The sequence below is a fragment of the Ruditapes philippinarum genome, unplaced genomic scaffold (genome assembly GCF_026571515.1).
Source record: "Ruditapes philippinarum isolate M1 unplaced genomic scaffold, ASM2657151v2 ctg2128_1_1_1_1, whole genome shotgun sequence".
Taxonomy (NCBI): Eukaryota; Metazoa; Mollusca; class Bivalvia; order Venerida; family Veneridae; genus Ruditapes; species Ruditapes philippinarum.
The window spans coordinates 153786-171958 of record NW_026863772.1 but is presented as its reverse complement, the minus strand read 5'-3'; the positions used below and the strand labels follow the sequence as shown (position 1 = coordinate 171958).

Sequence of the window (18173 nt, the reverse complement as noted above, 5' to 3'; positions counted from 1 at the left end):
AGACGATTTAAATATTACTAACATTCATACAAGTTAAACAAAACGAATAAGTTAATTTTCTTCCCTCTTTTTATAGAACAAATCTGCAATTCAGCAAGGGCAACTACTTTATACTAGTGTTAAAAAAATATATCACAATTGCCTCCCCTTTTTACCTGGACATTTTGCATGACGACAGTGCAAGGCTGAATGTTTTTTGATAATAATGTATAAAAGAGCCTGGCAAGAAAATAACAGACTGCAAATAAAAATAAACAAGCTTTATGCAGTAGTCAAAACAGCAGTGATATTATTACCAAGTTTGTTTAATTTATAGATTCTGCCTCCATACTACATTTATTTTTCATGTTGACTAGTCTCACACTTGCTGTACCATTTAGAGAATCTTCAGTAACTCATTTGAGGGACATTACTTATTTTTTTAATATGAAGAAACTGGAAAGATTTTTTGTTGTTGTTTATGTACTATTTGATTAAGTCTGGACCAATTTAAGGACTAAAACAAGACTTTTTTTTACCTGAAGGAATGGAAGTTTTTTTTCTCAAGATTTTGACCATTTGTTTTTAGTAAAGACAAGTAACTTGTGTGCAAATTTTAGATATTATAATCAATCATTCAGTCATATTAATCCAAAAATGTTGGATTGCTTTTCACTCAGTTGGATCTATTGTGCAAAAATCATTTCATGGTCCGCCTGCATACTATTTAGCAATAACATAACAGGATTTTAATTTAGTTATTTTGACTTGCACTAGAGGCACTTGACATTTTTACAGTATAGGTTTCCTCCAAAGTGAGCACTGCATGAAGATACTGAACTCTACAGTAAATGTTTGCACACATTTTGACCTCAATCTAAATTTTAAAATTGCAAGTAAATTTTGACCTCTACAGTAACTTATCATTAGGTGTAAGTTTTCACCCCTACAGTAAAGGCTACATGTTACAAAAACATTTGAAAACAGAATGGCTAAATTAACCTTTCATCACTTTTTTTTCTTCATAAAACTTTGGATTTACACGAAACTGGGGAATCATTACTCTAGCATGGACATTAATCTGGATTAATACTATGCAACGGTCTTATAAAATATACACTGTGAAAAAATGAAAACAAGTAACATCAAATCTTGGACTTTCAACTTTATTGCTTTATAATAAAAAATAAAGAAGAACTATTAAAGACAATATAATAAGCTGCCAACACTTTACCTAATGTAACATGAGGGTACAACAAAAAACACATTTTTCTAATTTTATTACATTTATAAGAAGACATTTGTGAGTTGAAATGCCTGATTTATACAGTGTAAATGTTTCACACTTTTTATCCTGTATTGTTTTTATCTTTATTGTTATTTTACAACCCTAAACAGTTTATCTATAATTCAAAACCTAGCATGAGAATCTACAGAAAAATCATTTTCAAAAAAAAAAAAAAAATAAATGAAAAGAAAGAATGCCCTCATATATACATAACAACAATTTGTTAGTTGTGCTAATACAACAAATATTTAAATAAATGATTTTCAAAAGTTGTTACCCTTAAATTTGTGTAAACTAGAACTGCCACTATCATGGCGTGAATACCCCCGCATACCACTTTGTCAGAATCAACAGTGGCCATTTAGAGCTCAAGGACAACCTCCCTGCCAAATCTGAGGTTACTAAGCCAGTGCATTGCTAACTTATGTATTCTACATGCTTCAAATGTGAAAATGTCAAAATCAATACATTGCGGACAGGACATTCTTTAGCAATTGAGAAGAAAAGCTTTTTTTTTGTCAAGGTCCCTGTGACCTTGACCCAGTGACCTCAAAATCAATAGGGGTCATCTTATAGTCATGATCAACATCCATGCCAAATATGAAGACTGTGGGTCAAGAGAATCTAAAGTTATTGGGCAGACAAACTTTTTGAAGTCAAAGTCCCTGTGACCTTGACCTTTGACCTGGTGACCTTAAAATCAATAGGGGTCATCTACTAATCATGACTAACCTCCATTCCAAATATGAAGACTGTGGGTCAAAGGAATCTTAAGTTATTGGGCGGACAAGCTTTTTGAAGTCACGGCCCCTGTGATCTGGTGACCTCAAAATCAATAGGGGTCATCTACTAATCATGACTAACCTCCATGCCAAATATGAAGACTGTGGGTCAAAGGAATCTTAAGTTATTGGGTGGACAAGCTTTTTGAAGTCACGGCCCCTGTGATCTGGTGACCTCAAAATCAATAGGGGTCATCTACTAATCATGACTAACCTCCATGCCAAATATGAAGACTGTGGGTCAAAGGAATCTTAAGTTACTGGGCGGACAAGCCTTTTGAAGTCAAGGCCCCTGTGACCTTGACCTTTGACCTCAAAATCAATAGGGGTCATCTACTAATCATGACTAACCTCAATGCCAAATATGAAGACTGTGGGTCAAAGGAATCTTAAGTTATTGGGCGGACAAGCTTTTTGAAGTCAAGGCCCCTGTGACCTTGACCTTTGACCTGGTGACCTCAAAATCAATAGGGGTCATCTACTTATCATGACTAACCTCCATGTCAAATATGAAGACTGAGGGTCAAAGGAATCTTAAGTTATTGGGTGGACAAGCTTTTTAAAGTCAAGGCCCCTGTGACCTTGACCTTTGACCTGGTGACCTCAAAATCAATAGGGGTCATCTACTAATCATGACTTACCTCCATGCCAAATATGAAGTCTGTAGGTCAAAGGAATCTTAAGTTATTGGGCGGACAAGCTTTTTGAAGTCAAAGCCCCTGTGACCTTGACTTTTGACCTAGTGACCTCAAAATCAATAGGGGTCATCTACTAATCATGACTAACCTCCATGCCAAATATGAAGACTAAGGGTCAAAGGAATCTTAAGTTATTGGGCGGACAAGCTTTTTGAAGTCAAGGCCCCTGTGACCTTGACCTGGTGACCTCAAAATCAATAGGGGTCATCTACTAATCATGACTAACCTCCATGCCAAATATGAAGACTGTAGGTCAAAGGAATCTTAAGTTATTGGGCGGACAAGCCTTTTGAAGTCAAGGCCCCTGTGACCTTGACCTTTGACCTAGTGACCTCAAAATCAATAGGGGTCATCTACTAATCATGACTAACCTCCATGCCAAATATGAAGACTAAGGGTCAAAGGAATCTTAAGTTATTGGGCGGACAAGAAAAAACCGCCGGACGGCCGGACGGACAAGCTGATTCCAGTATACCCCCCTTACAACTTTGTTGTGCGGGGGTATAATTATTTACAATTCATGAAAAAATATAACAATTTTTAGCCCTCTGTCATTTGTCTCTATCTAGTTTTATTTTAAACTATTCATTAAAGTACCGCAAAAAACAGTGCAATAATCAATTCATTAAAAAAATAATTCCCAAATTACAACATCTAATCAATGTTAAAACAAAATAATTCAGATGCATATGATATTTTAATCATTTCATGGATTTTTTACAATTGTATTTAACAAGAACACAAGAGATCAATAACAGCCCTGGATTACTCACCTAAAAAGAATCATGGTAAAATTCATCACCTAATTGCAAGATGTGATAACCTCTGTTATTGCATGCCACCTTAAGTCAAAAATGAACTGGTGCAAAGTGCATTTCTATTTCTAGCTCTGCCGGCTATTTTGTTCAACAGACTAAATTAATGTTGTCAAATTTGGTACTGTATCACACAATGATTAACCCTCTTTAATTTCATCAAAACTTGTGCAACGCTTCAAGAAAACATGTCATTTGAATTTTTTTTATAGTAAAGTCTTGTTCTTTTGTCCGATGGACCAGATCATCAAAAATGGCCATGGGATTTAGAAGAAGAAGTTTTTATAAAGTGTTTATAAAAAGAAGAAGTTCATAAAGCATAATCAAAATATCTCACCTGAGCTCAATATGAGCTACATATGATATCTGATTAATAAAAAGGAAGAAACAAAATGGGGATTTTATCATACACATTGTACTACTAGTAGAGGTAAATTTTACCTCTTGAGTTTAACCTAAATGCACTGCACATGAATACCAGTGATTTGTTTCACTTTAATGCAGCCCTACTATTTTTACCGATTTAAAAATAATTAATTATGACATCCTCATGTCATTTACAAATAAAGCTGAACAAGACATGTCCATAGCCAGCCCGTTCCTATTTTCTCACTGCCTGATAGTTAAAGCTGCATTTTATAAATTTGATAAAAACAGAAATAGCTACATTTCGTTAATAAAATAGGTTTTATATCAACTTCAATTCTAATTTTGGTATCTAGACAATCAAAATGAGCTTTATAAGAGTAAATGTCTGCAACCCCATTGTGGTGAAATCAAAAGTGCAATTTTTGTTTGCTTCAGAATCTCCGCCCTTTGGGTCACCCCAACATATATAGAAAATCAACGAACATACTATAATGGTAAAAGTTTGTTTGCACAGAAAATCTTACATTTGCTATGGTCCAGTTTAACACTGTGATGAAGCGCATACATGATCTAATTAAAGCAATCATTTGCATGTTAGAATTTGTATACCACCTTAAGTGTTACCATGGAATTTTCTTTTTAAAATCATTTTTTTTTGCACAATAATTGCTTAGATTTACAAATATACTGTTAAAAATAAAAGTTAATGAAACTGTAGAATGATCGATTTTAAGGCTGACAGCAAAAATTTTTTGTATATATATAAAATGCAGCTTTAAATAAAAGCAACATAGAACAAGGGGCATAACATAAAAATAATTTTAGGATCATCTGCCGTTTTGAAATGAACAGCTTTAATAGTTACTGATGGACCTTAAATTGCTTAAGCGGACCTTAAAGAAAAGTTTAACCATTGCAAATGAGAAGTACAATAGCTTCACTTTTCTTCTTTAAAAAGTGGTGCTAATAAAACAATCAATGAACAACAAAAAAAATGACTCATTAAACATGGTAAATGGTATCAAAAAGAATGAAAGGTGTTTTTAAGTTAACAAATGAATCTGTTTAAGATGAAATATATCACTATTGCTGGATGTAACTACACATGTTAATGGTCCTATCTTTTTACTAAGGACACTTGATAACTCGTAGCCTTCATCGTCCATTTCATCTGCTGGTAACAGATTCTCTATAGTCCCCTGAACTAACTGAAAAAGTAAGTAAATATCTTTAAATATTTTTAAGATACATGTTTCTTTTCTAGCCATAATAATGACAGGCTAATATCAGCCAGGAGATATGTGCAATTTTATTTATAGCCATTGCTTAATTTTACTGCTTTATACCAACAGACTTATTTCACTTAAACTTAAAATTGTCAATGATTTTTGTAAGGGCCATAGCTGAATAAATTTATCAGTTTTAAATCTGTCAGTAGATGATCTTTGAAAATACATGTTTAAAATTAAAATGCAATAGTTAATGAAATATACATGTATATCTCAACTGAGAGTGCTTGCACACAAAACATTTTTAACCCTTGATGAAATTATGTAACATGTTTGAATTCGGAACAGTCCAATTTAAGCATGGGGTGTTTGATATTAAAATATAATCGAGTTACAAACAGTATAGAGTTTGATCAGACTACATGTAATGTACAGGCTGGCCCGACTCCTTCATGTTAACAAAGGCTAATTACTTTAGGTCGTTAACATTATAAATGAAAGAGAACATTAACAACCAAATAGAATAAAAAGAGAATACCTACATCAACTTTCACCTGAATGTTGGATTTCTCACAGGTAACTATAACCTCCATTTTCATTTTTGTTACAGCTTCCTCAAATGTTTTCTTACAAGCTAGGCACTTAATTTTTCTATAATAAAACAAGTATTAGTTTGTGTTACTTCGGGGTTATTGTAATCTAGTTTTTAGAGTACAGATCAATATAATGGATGAATGTTACATTATTATACTACTACAGTAAACTCTACTTATAACAATATCGCTTATAATAATGTTTTTACCAGTCCCGAAGTGGATGCATGGAGTATTGAAAATAGGGGTTGCAAGTAGAACCACTGCCCCATTTATAATTACTAATGGTTAAACAATTCTAGACATTATTTTTGGATCAGATAATCTCTGTTGTCTTTCACTACCCTCCATTTATAAGTATTAACTCAAATTAGTTTCTAAGACAATAAAATGTAAAAATGGACAGTTTATCGATACTGTACCCCTGAGAAGATACATCCTGGAGTTGGTCACTGTTACAGTAGACACATGCTTCCCAGCTGTATGCTGAATCCTCGTCTACCTCAGTTATCTCCCCTGGTAAATTAATCATATACTATCAGGAGTGTATAGACTTTAGTTACATTATCACAATTAGTGGACATGATTGTATATGGCAACTTCTTAGCCTAACTGGTGATGAAGGCTCTTACAATAAAAATATCATGTACATGTATCAAACACACACTTTTTACGTGCTTTACAATGGAAAAATATCTTCCAATTAGGTCTCGCTTGTAAGACGCAGTCTCTACTTTGTAACTAAATTAAGATGGCCAAAAATGTGACTTATGACTGAGTATGTACAATAATCATATATTTGCTCAATCTTCAACAAGTGTTTCTAAACATCAAGCAAAGTATGTGACTTTATGTGAGAACTGCAACTTTATGTAGTACAGGGACCTCTATATTAAAAGGTGATTTCCAAATAATTGCCACATATTTTTTTGTGAATTTAGTTCTCTAAAAAGGAATACTAATAATTTAACTAAGATAACTATTTAAAATAATATATTAAGGAGCACAAAAAGTTTTATGTCAAGGTAAAGCTACCTTGAATGTGCCTGTCTAATATAATCAACAATTGAGGGCACATCTACTAAATAATACATCAAGAAATTTAAGTTAAGGAAAGTTACATTTAAAAACTTGCTAAAATTCTAACCTTTGATTATACATAAATCATCTTCGGTGACTCCTTTATGTATATCTGTTACATCAATGGACACCTGCTGTAATCTACTTATTTCTCTACTTAGTGAAGCATCAACGTTTAACATGTCATTTGATAGAGATATACTGGTATATTCATCAGCATGTAGTTCTCCTAAAATAATCGATATATACAACATTAACTAATGTGACAAAAGAAAATGTTTTATTATCCATTAATACTAAGACAAAGCAAGTTAACTGAACACTAGAAATTCTAAATATGACAGTCTTAATACAGTTAAAATGTTATTCTACAGATTAAAGAAAACTGTATGTATAAATAAATAAACACATTTTGCTTTTTTTTTCAAACTGAATTTTTTTTCAAACTTAATGTAGGATTTCTGACTTAACATGAATTTGTTCCATCCTCAAAATTTTTCCAGAATTATTTTCAAACAATACAATATACATGTGAATTCCCTTTCCGAGTGTGATCAAGGTTTATGAGGACCTGTTAACAATGCAAGTAGGAGAAAAAGACTATCCAGGTAAGTACTAAAAGAATCAACTAGTTTCTTAGTAATGAAATAGAATAAATCAACCTGATCTTTTTGTAACATATAAATACGTCAAGGTGTTGCAATTATAATGAATTTCTTAAATGAGAACAAGAAATATTTATGTGTAACAGAAATACAAAAAGAAGGATGAGAAAAATTCATTTTTTTAGTCGATTTATTTTGTCCTACAATCCAGCAAGGCAGACTCCCAAATATTATTATTTCTTTGAAGAGAAATATCCAACATATTTCCTTTTTTCTGTGTGTTTTATTAACCAATGAAAACAAAACTTACCCTGACTCAGAAAAAGATCCCTCAGAATGAGTACAGCCCTCTCTGACAAAGATGACAGTTTAGATGGGAAATCACAGGCACTGGATACATGTATCATACTGTACGAGTGAAGACTCCTCAAACTATAGTCTGTTACGTATAATATTGTCATATTTTCCTACAAAATAAAATATACAACATAAGTCATTCTTTCACATAATACATAACGAAAGTTCTTTCAAAACATTTACTTATAACATTCTTGGTTTTATGTCAACCTAATCCAGTTTTTACAGTGTTTTTTGTTGTTATTTATGCCGGGTTTAAAGTCACATTGATACTGTAAGGTAATAAGAGGATTTTCCACCTTTACTGGCCAAGGAAACATTTGTGCATTATTTCAGGCACAAGCTGACACCTGAGTAGAACCACCTATCTTTCAGATACCTGGATAGCTTCCATACAAAAAATAATGTAAATTCCCTGACAGGAATCGAACCCACAGATCTAGGAGGCAAGTAATTTGAAGTTGTATATTATAACTACTCAGCCATATTAGTCCCCAGTTTTCACAGATCACTTAATGTCATATGCCAGTGCTATATTTTTAACATTTAAATATTTGAATAGATATAGAACTATTTTTTTACTGTACCATACCTTTGAATGTATATAGAACACTTTAACAACACACGATGTTCTCCTCATAGCCTCAGATTTCCACACCTCAGACAGTTGTATATATACAGGAGATTTACAAGGTAAAATATTGCTGGAGCATTTTTCAAGAGTAAATGGTGACATATTAGTCTCATGAAGAATATAACAGAAACCTGGAGGTTCAGCCATTCGACCCTGAAATATAAATTATTCTTCTAATTAAGTTTTATTTTCAACATTCAAATGTTAATTTTTTCAAACACAAACAAGATATTCTGGCATAAAAATCTGTGCATGTAGGTATAAATTAACAAAGAAAAAAACGCTCATTAATAGATAGATTCTCTTAACCATGTGTCATTGTTGCACTTTTTTTAACATATGTGACCAAGGGCTCAATGTAAAAACTAGGGCCAGGAGTTATATTCGAATATTCCAATATTCGAAACACTACGGAATATTCGAACATTGAAAAGCGAATACAAATATTCGAAAAAACAGAAAGGTTTTTTTATTATTACTTTCAAATTTCACTTAACCCTTTCCCCCATGAGCATATTGTGAAAAAAGGCCGTTTTCACTGAAAAGCCTCGTGTTACAAGTTCAAACTGCTATGAAACTATGAAAAATGCTTCAATACTAATCAAACTTGGCACAAATGTTGACTGGACCATTGCCTTTGTAACAACATGCTCAGTCTTAAATTTCCTGTTACCATGGCAACGAGGGGACATCTCAAAATTGCCAAAAATCACTATTTTGCCTCGATTTTTTCCATCAAAATTTATTTCAAAGTGCTGCAACTTCTCAAGGGATTGAGATAGAGTCAAAGGCTTTTCAGCGTTGGTTACACATTACATTATGATCGACCTGGGGTCATTTTTAGCCTCTCACAAGTCCAAAATTTTCTTGGCGATGAGGGGGGACTCATTCAAACCCCCCTAACAGAAAGGGGCACATCCCCCTTCTGGCAACCCCCTGATGTATCTTTTGGATGGGGGACGGCGCCGAAAAAGTGCTCATTTTTTTTAGCAAAATTTCTCAAACGAAAACATGTGTTTGGGGCCCAAATAGGACATTTTTTCACTATTTGAGGCCTACAAAAAGGGGGGGGAGGGGGTCGAAAGTGCGTTGTTTCGCGTATATATGAGGTAAAGGGTTAAGAACGTAAAATTAAACCATTTTTACTTTACCAGGTGTTCACACGTTTGTATGACGCGTGTCAACGATTATCGCCAATTAACTGTGAAAACTTTGGGGTCTAGTTGATCAAAAGGGCACCCGTTTCACAGTTTGCAATTTACCTGTTTAACAGTTTATAATGTAATTTTTCTGAATTTTAATTACCTTATTTATTGTTTTCTGTGCTATAATCTTTCCGATTAATCAATAATTGTCTTAAATTTTGTGAAGACGAAAAAATCGACACTCATTAATCGGTGCTTTATGAAAGCATGGTAAGTGTCTATATATTCCGTCAGAATATATATATTCCGTAGAAATTAGACTCTGTGTGATATTTACTGCGTTATAGCTAAATTTATCTAAAGAATATTTTAAACCTTATCTAAAATTATAAATAAATAAAAAAAATATTTAATACAAGTTAAGTTTCAATATAATTATGTGTTATGGGGGCTTAGAGGCCACGGTAATTCATATTACTGTCAATCAAGTCAAGTGAGTTACCTCCCGTAAATAAGACAAATGATCAGCAGTCGGATTAACTAAACAAAAGGCAATCAAATTATAAATTCATTTCAAAAGTAAACATATATGTCGAATTACAATTTATAAAAATAAAAAACTTTTACGAAGTAATAAAGTTATTTTCAATCGTCGATAATTCCAAGCATATTATAGTAGTATAGTATTCGACGCAATCAATTTGGGATACGTATACGTCAACCAGAAATATTGGAACAAATGTTGTAAAAACGAATATTCGAATATATTCGAATATGGAAAACGAATATTCGAACATCAAATTCTTTATTCGTTCCCAGCCCTAGTAAAAACAGCTTATTTCAATGACAGCCTGTGTTGTTTTATTATCAAAACATAACTGTCATCACACTAGCATGTGAAAAACATGGCAAAATGGTTTCTTAATATGAAATGGGGTTCATGAAACGCAGAAATACAGATTAAGACATTTTAATGTAAGAATAGCACTAATGCACCTTTTTTGAAGAAGCACAATGACACATTTAAAGCCCGAGCCCAAGTCCTTGTGCTTCAGCAGACAATGATGTTCGAAAAAAAGGTGCAATAACCCTCTGTTATTTTGTGTGACAGGTAATTTTTGATATAACCTCATGACATTACATATTAACCATGAGTTATATTAAGAAATGTTAAATTGAAAACAACAAATGCCACATAATCATAACAATCTTAAAATAATGGCTGGTTACTTACCATCAAATTCTGTGACTCAGAACTATCTTGACTATCAATGACACATTTACCAGACCATACACTATCCACCATTGTAAACAGACGTTCATTTCTGAAATTGTCAATTTACATGGTTATAAAACTACATGTCTACAATGTTGATTTTAATTGGATAATCGTAAACTCTTTTTGATTCAGTAAATTTACAGTTTACCTCAAAGTAAGGAATTGAGCTGTGTTATACAATGTAAGTTAGTTCAAGTATGTATGAAAATATTGCTAGTGATTATATATATGAATTCAAATGACACATCTGCCAGGTATTTACCATTGTAGACAATTGATCACATTTCAAACTAACATTTATGTATTTATAACATTTTCATTAGAGGCAATAATAATTGCCACTTGCACCACATGTTTATGTATGTTAAGTGCACCATATGTTAAACATATGGGTACTTTTCTTGGAAACATCATACGTTTCAAACCATATGTAAAACATGGGTTTCACATATGTTTAACATGTTGGGCATTTTTTCCTGTGATAAATAGTTATGACTAACATCTTTATTAAATCTAAGGGCTGTAGGCCAAAGTGTTCTCTATAAACTGGCCAGACAAGGTTTAGAGGTCAAGGTTGCAGTGACCTTGACCATTGACCAACTTACTGTTAAATCATTAGAGGTGAGCATGATTGACCTTCACACCAAATCTTAGGACTGTTGGTCTCTTGTTATTGCTTATACAAGGTACTGTGGTCAACTTCACTGTGACCTTGACTTTTGACCAACCAATCAAGGTCACAGTGACCTTGGACAAACTGACCCCAAAATAGTATCATCTACAAGTCATGATCAACCTTCAATTCAAATATAAAGATTTAGGCCAAAGGCTTCTCTAGCAATTGGTTTGATATGGTCTTGTTTATAAAAAAGACAGAAAAATGAGAAGCAAAGCAATACTGTAACTCTACTTCTTTGAAAAAGGCACAATTAAGGAGCATAAAGATAATAAATTAAAAAGCTTTTCCCTTACCTATCCCTGATTAACCTTTCACGTACTGCAAGGCCAGTGAATTTAAATGTGTTATTCTCACAGGTATAAGTAGTAAAGTCAGCTCTAGCCAAAGATTTTGTTGATAGTTGCACTTCACATATACTTCCGCATTTATCTTCTACCAACAGGTGACATCTGTATGGAATATTATATCAATTTATTTCTTTTAAATAATACAGAATTGTATAAAATAATGTAAACAGCATTTGCAGATATAATGTAAATAACTACATGTATATATCAATATTCTTTATATTCCTTTAATTTTTACAATCACCAATTTCAAGCTGTGTAAAGAACCAATACCTTGTTTTAGAACTGCCATTTCTAACAGTGACTGCCCTATGAACATGTCCGCTAAATGATACTGTCCCACTATAACCATCTCCCCCACCATCTACAGCTGTCCTACATGACTCAATACTCTTTAATAAGGAGTCACAAATGTCAGGTTCCTTTGAACTACTTCCTGTTTTAGATATAGAAGGTTCACATGGTTTAGAAGAGACAGTGAATAAATGACTGGTGGAAGGGGTGTCCGCAGACTTGAGCAAGTTGAAGTTTGAATCTTTACCCTGAGTGGAGGTACTCTGTTGAGCCGGTACAGTTTCCTGAAATAAATAATTGGCCTGTTTTTAATTTTTCATTATGACATAGAATGCATAATACTCTTTTTAAGCATGTCTGTAGATGTCAATATTTCTTTTGGGGAAAAAAAGAGATGATTACCCATACTGAAAATATAATAAAAGATGGTAATTAAATATTTCATATGCATTAATATGAATAAAGCAAAGCATCAAAGTGAACTTTTAGACAGAATTTACCAAACATTTTATAATTCAACTCTAAGTTGCCCTACCTGAAATTGTCCTGGAGTTGATGGAAACTGATATGCTGGACAAAGAGTTTGAGAACAACATAAACCTGAAATATAATATAAACATTAACCTTATAAATGTTAATGTCAATATCGACATGCTAATGCCACAAGGATAGAGCCAGGCCCTCCTGTATATCATTACAATCTGCCCATGCTCTCTACTTTTGGATGCTCCTTAATTAGGCATTTTTGTTTAAAATATATGCTGAACACACAGACAATTCCCTTCATAACATGCGGTGAACACATGGACAATTCCCTTCATAACATGCCCTGAACACATTGGCAATTCCCTTCATAACATGCCCTGAACACATGGACAATTCCCTTCATAACATGCCCTGTACACACGAACAATTCCCTTCATAACATGCCCTGAACACATTGGCAATTCCCTTCATAACATGCCCTGAACACATGGACAATTCCCTTCATAACATGCCCTGTACACACGAACAATTCCCTTCATAACATGCCCTGAACACATTGGCAATTCCCTTCATAACATGCCCTGAACACATTGGCAATTCCCTTCATAACATGCCCTGAACACATGAACAATTCCCTTCATAACATGCCCTGAACACATTGGCAATTCCCTTCATAACATGCCCTGAACACATGAACAATTCCCTTCATAACATGCCCTGAACACATGGACAATTCCCTTTCAAACATGTCCTAGAAACATGGACAATTCCCTTCATAACATGTCCTTAACACTCGGACAATTCCATTCATAACAAGCCCTGAACATATGGACAATTCCCTTTACACAATTCCCTTAACTTTATTACATACCTTGAAAACATGTAAAAATTTGTTTATCTATAAAGTCAAGCCATGGACAATTCTGTTTCTTACATACCCTGAACACATGGACAATTCTAATTACTACATACTTTAAACATATGAACAAATCTATTACATACCCTGAACATATCAACAAATCTATTTTTTACATACCCTGAACACATGGACAATTCCATGAAGCTGTGACAACATTTGTCAGTTTATCAACATCATTGGAAGGTAACGTAACTGTGGTAATATCAGGTTGATGTACAATATGACAATATTTTGTACACAGTAATATTTGCTGCCCATCATTTAACTCTAGCTGCTGCCTGTAACATACAATAAAAATTTTTAAAAATTGCCGTTTTAGCCAAAATGATTCAAAACACATAAAAAAGAATATTTTCAGTGAAGATATCTGGCATGAAAAACAAGAAATTTTAAATATTCACAAAAAGCTATAATCCAGTCAAAATCTACATAACAGTTTCAAGTGAATACCTTCAGTACTTGATATGAGATTGCGAACAAAATTTATCTAAATTATTATATCACTGGGTACACAAAATGGAGTAGGATAGCAACACTGTTCTTTGAATAGTTAATAAACCAAACTTAAACAATTTACCATGGTGGAAATATTTTAAATTGACTTCCAATTTGCAGGTTTAACTGTTCTGATTGGCTGGCAGGAAACATTACAAGTCTCTCGTTACAAGTGTCGTCATCTCGAGATTTCTTAGATGGTGGTACATCACCCTCTGTCTTATCTTCTATGTCACTTTCTTTCAAATCTGAACCCGCCTGGCTAGCTTCTTTATTCTTACAGAGAACACATTTTACTAGCTGCATAGAGTAAAGGTTTTCAAAACCTATCACTTGGAGCTGAATTGATTTGGAATCTGTAAGTAAACAATATATGTATTTTAAATTAAAGTACATTTTGATGCCAGTTTCAACAGTGAATGAACATATTTTTAATACTGTTTCTTTCCATTTGTCAAGCTGGAAATCAATATTGCAGAATAAAACACTGTCATGTCAAGAAATTACAAATGTACCATGTCAAGAAATTACAAATGTACAAATGTAACTGAAATGATCATTTCTCATTCTTGAGTGTAATAATTCTTTGGTGTTAAAGGCCCATTATGCCTCAGAAATCAACTTAATTTCTCAAATAACTTTTGAATTTTTGATACCAGTTTTCAAATAAATAGGCATTTGCCATATACATATACATCTTCTGCAAATATGAGTAATAACTCTGTTTGCAAATGGTTTATTTATAGTGAATTAGTATTTTGTATGGACGTCAAAATACTCCTTTGTTTACAATATGCTTTATAACTTTTCGACACATTAATGTAAGTCCAGCGCTTCTTTTTCAGTTGTTAAAAATCTAATATGCCCTAAATCCATTATTCAAACATAATTAAACCCATGTTTAACATTTCTTAAGACCTGAATAATATGGACTTTTATGGCATAATGTGCCTTTAATGAACACACTTCTACATAAACTATTACATAACAAGGACGTGGATGCCTTAACATTTCACTGTTTTGTCTATGGACGGACAGTAAAAAACCAGATCTATATGGTGCATATAGATCTGATCCCCACAAAAAAAAGTTAATTTGCAAAAAGTATTAAAACGCATAATATGAAGGGGCAAAACTACAGACAGCCTAAGTTGAGGTATAATCATTGTTTTATATATTTAAGTGGTTAAATACCTTGTGAGGCTGATGGTTTGCCTTGTTGATGATTCCATATTCTTACTGCAGATTTATCTCTTGACTGAAGTCTGCTCAACTGCTCTGCTAAACCACTTCTATAATCAAAATTATTTATATAACACAACTTCATCAGTTCTTGCAAGTAATGAAAGTCCTTGAACTATTGAACTACTTATTGACTGTTCTAAATCCTAGTTCACAACTCAAATTCAGCATGACGAGGGTAAATTTTTCAGTATATCTTAGAGTCAGAAGTTGTCTACTGTGCTTACATTCATCATAAATTCCGACTGGTTAAACTGTTTAATTTTACAGAGGCTGGAGACCATAGGTGCTATAACTCAATGTTTCGTTCAAGATTAAGGTAGTATGACAAACAGACAAACAAACAGACCAAAGAAACAAAAAGAAAATCAGAGAGATAGACCCGTTCTATTGATCAGACGGCATACAAATCTATTTTTTTTTAATTTGAAATTAGATATGAATTTACTTTTTAAGCATTAATTTCATAAATAAATGCCTAGTACATACTCTAACAAACTTTTCCAACAATGATTCATATGTTTTATAACTGACATACTTGGAATGTTTCTTCCGTTTCTTGGCAGAATCTTCTACCTCTGGTTTATCAGTCTGACCCTCAGATTTACTGGGAGTTTTGAGCTGTAATGACTTTACCCAGTCACTACCCTTTACACCTGTACCAGCAACAGGAGATGTGGAATTCTGGGAACTGTCCTCATTTATGGACACTTGACTTACTGATTCCTGCTGCAAAATATCATAAAATCATCACAACAAACACAAGCACTGACAAAGAAAAAATATATGACATACACTTGCAAGGAGAGGCAAATCATATATACAAAATCCCCAAATATAATCTTTCTTTTTTAATGTTACGAGGCTATTATACATTGTTCACAAATTCCAAGTAATTTCTATATAAACTATTACTTAAAACACCAGAAGGAGTGTTTGGTTGTATTCATTTCAGTTTTGACCTATTAATATGAAAGTAAAATATGTCATATTTATATATGTCATGATATGTTTGTTAAAACTTCCATTTACAATGACTAGGCAGAAATCATTTTATGACATATTTATATATGTCATGATATGTTTGTTAATACTTCCATTTACAATGACAAGGCAGAAATCATTTTGCTTTATCATGATCAATAACACATATTACTAATATTTATGGTAGTTTTGATTCATTCATTATATGAGCTGCGTCACGACAAAACCAACATAATGGGTTTGCGACCAGCATCCGCGCAGTCTGATCAGGATCCATGCTGTTCGCTTACCAACTCTATAACAAGTACAGAAACTGATAGTGAACAGTATGGATCCTGATTAGACTGGGCGGATGTGCAGGATGGTCTGTATCCATGCTGGTCGCAAACGCACTTTGTTGGTTTTCTCATGACGCGGCTCATATATAGGAAGCTTACTTGATCTATAGAAGATTTTCCATCATCTTTGTTCATCTCACCGTCAGAATCATATCCCTGTATACCTATCACATCTTCAGACTAGAGGTCAGAAATAGAAGGTATAAAACAATTTATTATGCATTCCAATTTCAAACAAAATATAAATTTTTACTCATGTGAGAAAGTGCAAAGATTTCATAAATTAAGTTCTACATTCTAGATACAATGTATAACAAAAACAGTTTGCATGTTTTATTCTGAAATAATTATAATTATATAACATTTTAGCTGCCTACTTGAAGGTCTTTGCAATGACCCATAAATTTAGAGGGAACAGTAATGAAATCCTTTATAATTTACGTGTAAGATTCAACTATTAATGAAGTTATTGAGAGCCTGGTACATACCTTGACAGAGACAGCATCCTGTGTGGGCTGAGAGCCTGGTACATACCTTGACAGAGACAGCATCCTGTGTGGGCTGAGAGCCTGGTACATACCTTGACAGAGACAGCATCCTGTGTGGGCTGAGAGCCTGGTACATACCTTGACAGAGACAGCATCCTGAGTGGGCTGAGACGTTGGTACATACCTTGACAGAGACAGCATCCTGTGTGGGCTGAGAGGTTGGTACATACCTTGACAGAGACAGCATCCTGTGTGGGCTGAGAGCCTGGTACATACCTTGACAGAGACAGCATCCTGTGTGGGCTGAGACGTTGTACATACCTTGACAGAGACAGCATCCTGTGTGGGCTGAGACGTTGGTACATACCTTGACAGAGACAGCATCCTGTGTGGGCTGAGAGGTTGGTACATACCTTGACAGAGACAGCATCCTGAGTGGGCTGAGAGGTTGGTACATACCTTGACAGAGACAGCATCCTGTGTGGGCTGAGAGCCTGGTACATACCTTGACAGAGACAGCATCCTGTGTGGGCTGAGACGTTGGTACATACCTTGACAGAGACAGCATCCTGTGTGGGCTGAGACGTTGGTACATACCTTGACAGAGACAGCATCCTGTGTGGGCTGAGAGGTTGGTACATACCTTGACAGAGACAGCATCATGTGTGGGCTGAGAGGTTTGGTACATACCTTGAAAGAGACAGCATCCTGTGTGGGCTGAGAGGTTGGTACATACCTTGACAGAGACAGCATCCTGTGTGGGCTGAGAGCCTGGTACATACCTTGACAGAGACAGCATCCTGTGTGGGCTGAGAGGTTGGTACATACCTTGACAGAGACAGCATCCTCTGTGGGCTGAGACGTTGGTACATACCTTGACAGAGACAGCATCCTGTGTGGGCTGACACGTTGGTACATACCTTGACAGAGACAGCATCCTGAGTGGGCTGAGAGGTTGGTACATACCTTGACAGAGACAGCATCCTGTGTGGGCTGAGAGCCTGGTACATACCTTGACAGAGACAGCATCCTGTGTGGGCTGAGAGGT

The 18173-nt window shown here is 34.2% G+C and overlaps 1 protein-coding gene across 1 annotated transcript in view; it reads right to left on the bottom strand.

The window, feature by feature from the left end:
- Nucleotides 1-1129: 1129 nt before the first annotated feature.
- LOC132723294 (DNA repair-scaffolding protein-like) overlaps nt 1130-18173 on the bottom strand; it is a 39518-nt gene continuing 22474 nt past the window's right edge. Inside the window, exons 7-21 of the mRNA XM_060707968.1 lie at nt 16737-16817; nt 15854-16044; nt 15268-15365; nt 14156-14429; nt 13696-13856; nt 12709-12773; nt 12153-12457; nt 11826-11981; nt 10809-10899; nt 8388-8582; nt 7749-7905; nt 6901-7062; nt 6176-6269; nt 5703-5811; nt 1130-5139 (exon numbers count right to left, since the gene is read on the bottom strand). Of these exons, the coding sequence (XP_060563951.1) occupies nt 4975-5139; nt 5703-5811; nt 6176-6269; nt 6901-7062; nt 7749-7905; nt 8388-8582; nt 10809-10899; nt 11826-11981; nt 12153-12457; nt 12709-12773; nt 13696-13856; nt 14156-14429; nt 15268-15365; nt 15854-16044; nt 16737-16817 (2304 nt within the window). The 3' untranslated portion in view covers nt 1130-4974. The remainder of the gene's footprint in view (nt 5140-5702; nt 5812-6175; nt 6270-6900; nt 7063-7748; nt 7906-8387; nt 8583-10808; nt 10900-11825; nt 11982-12152; nt 12458-12708; nt 12774-13695; nt 13857-14155; nt 14430-15267; nt 15366-15853; nt 16045-16736; nt 16818-18173) is intronic.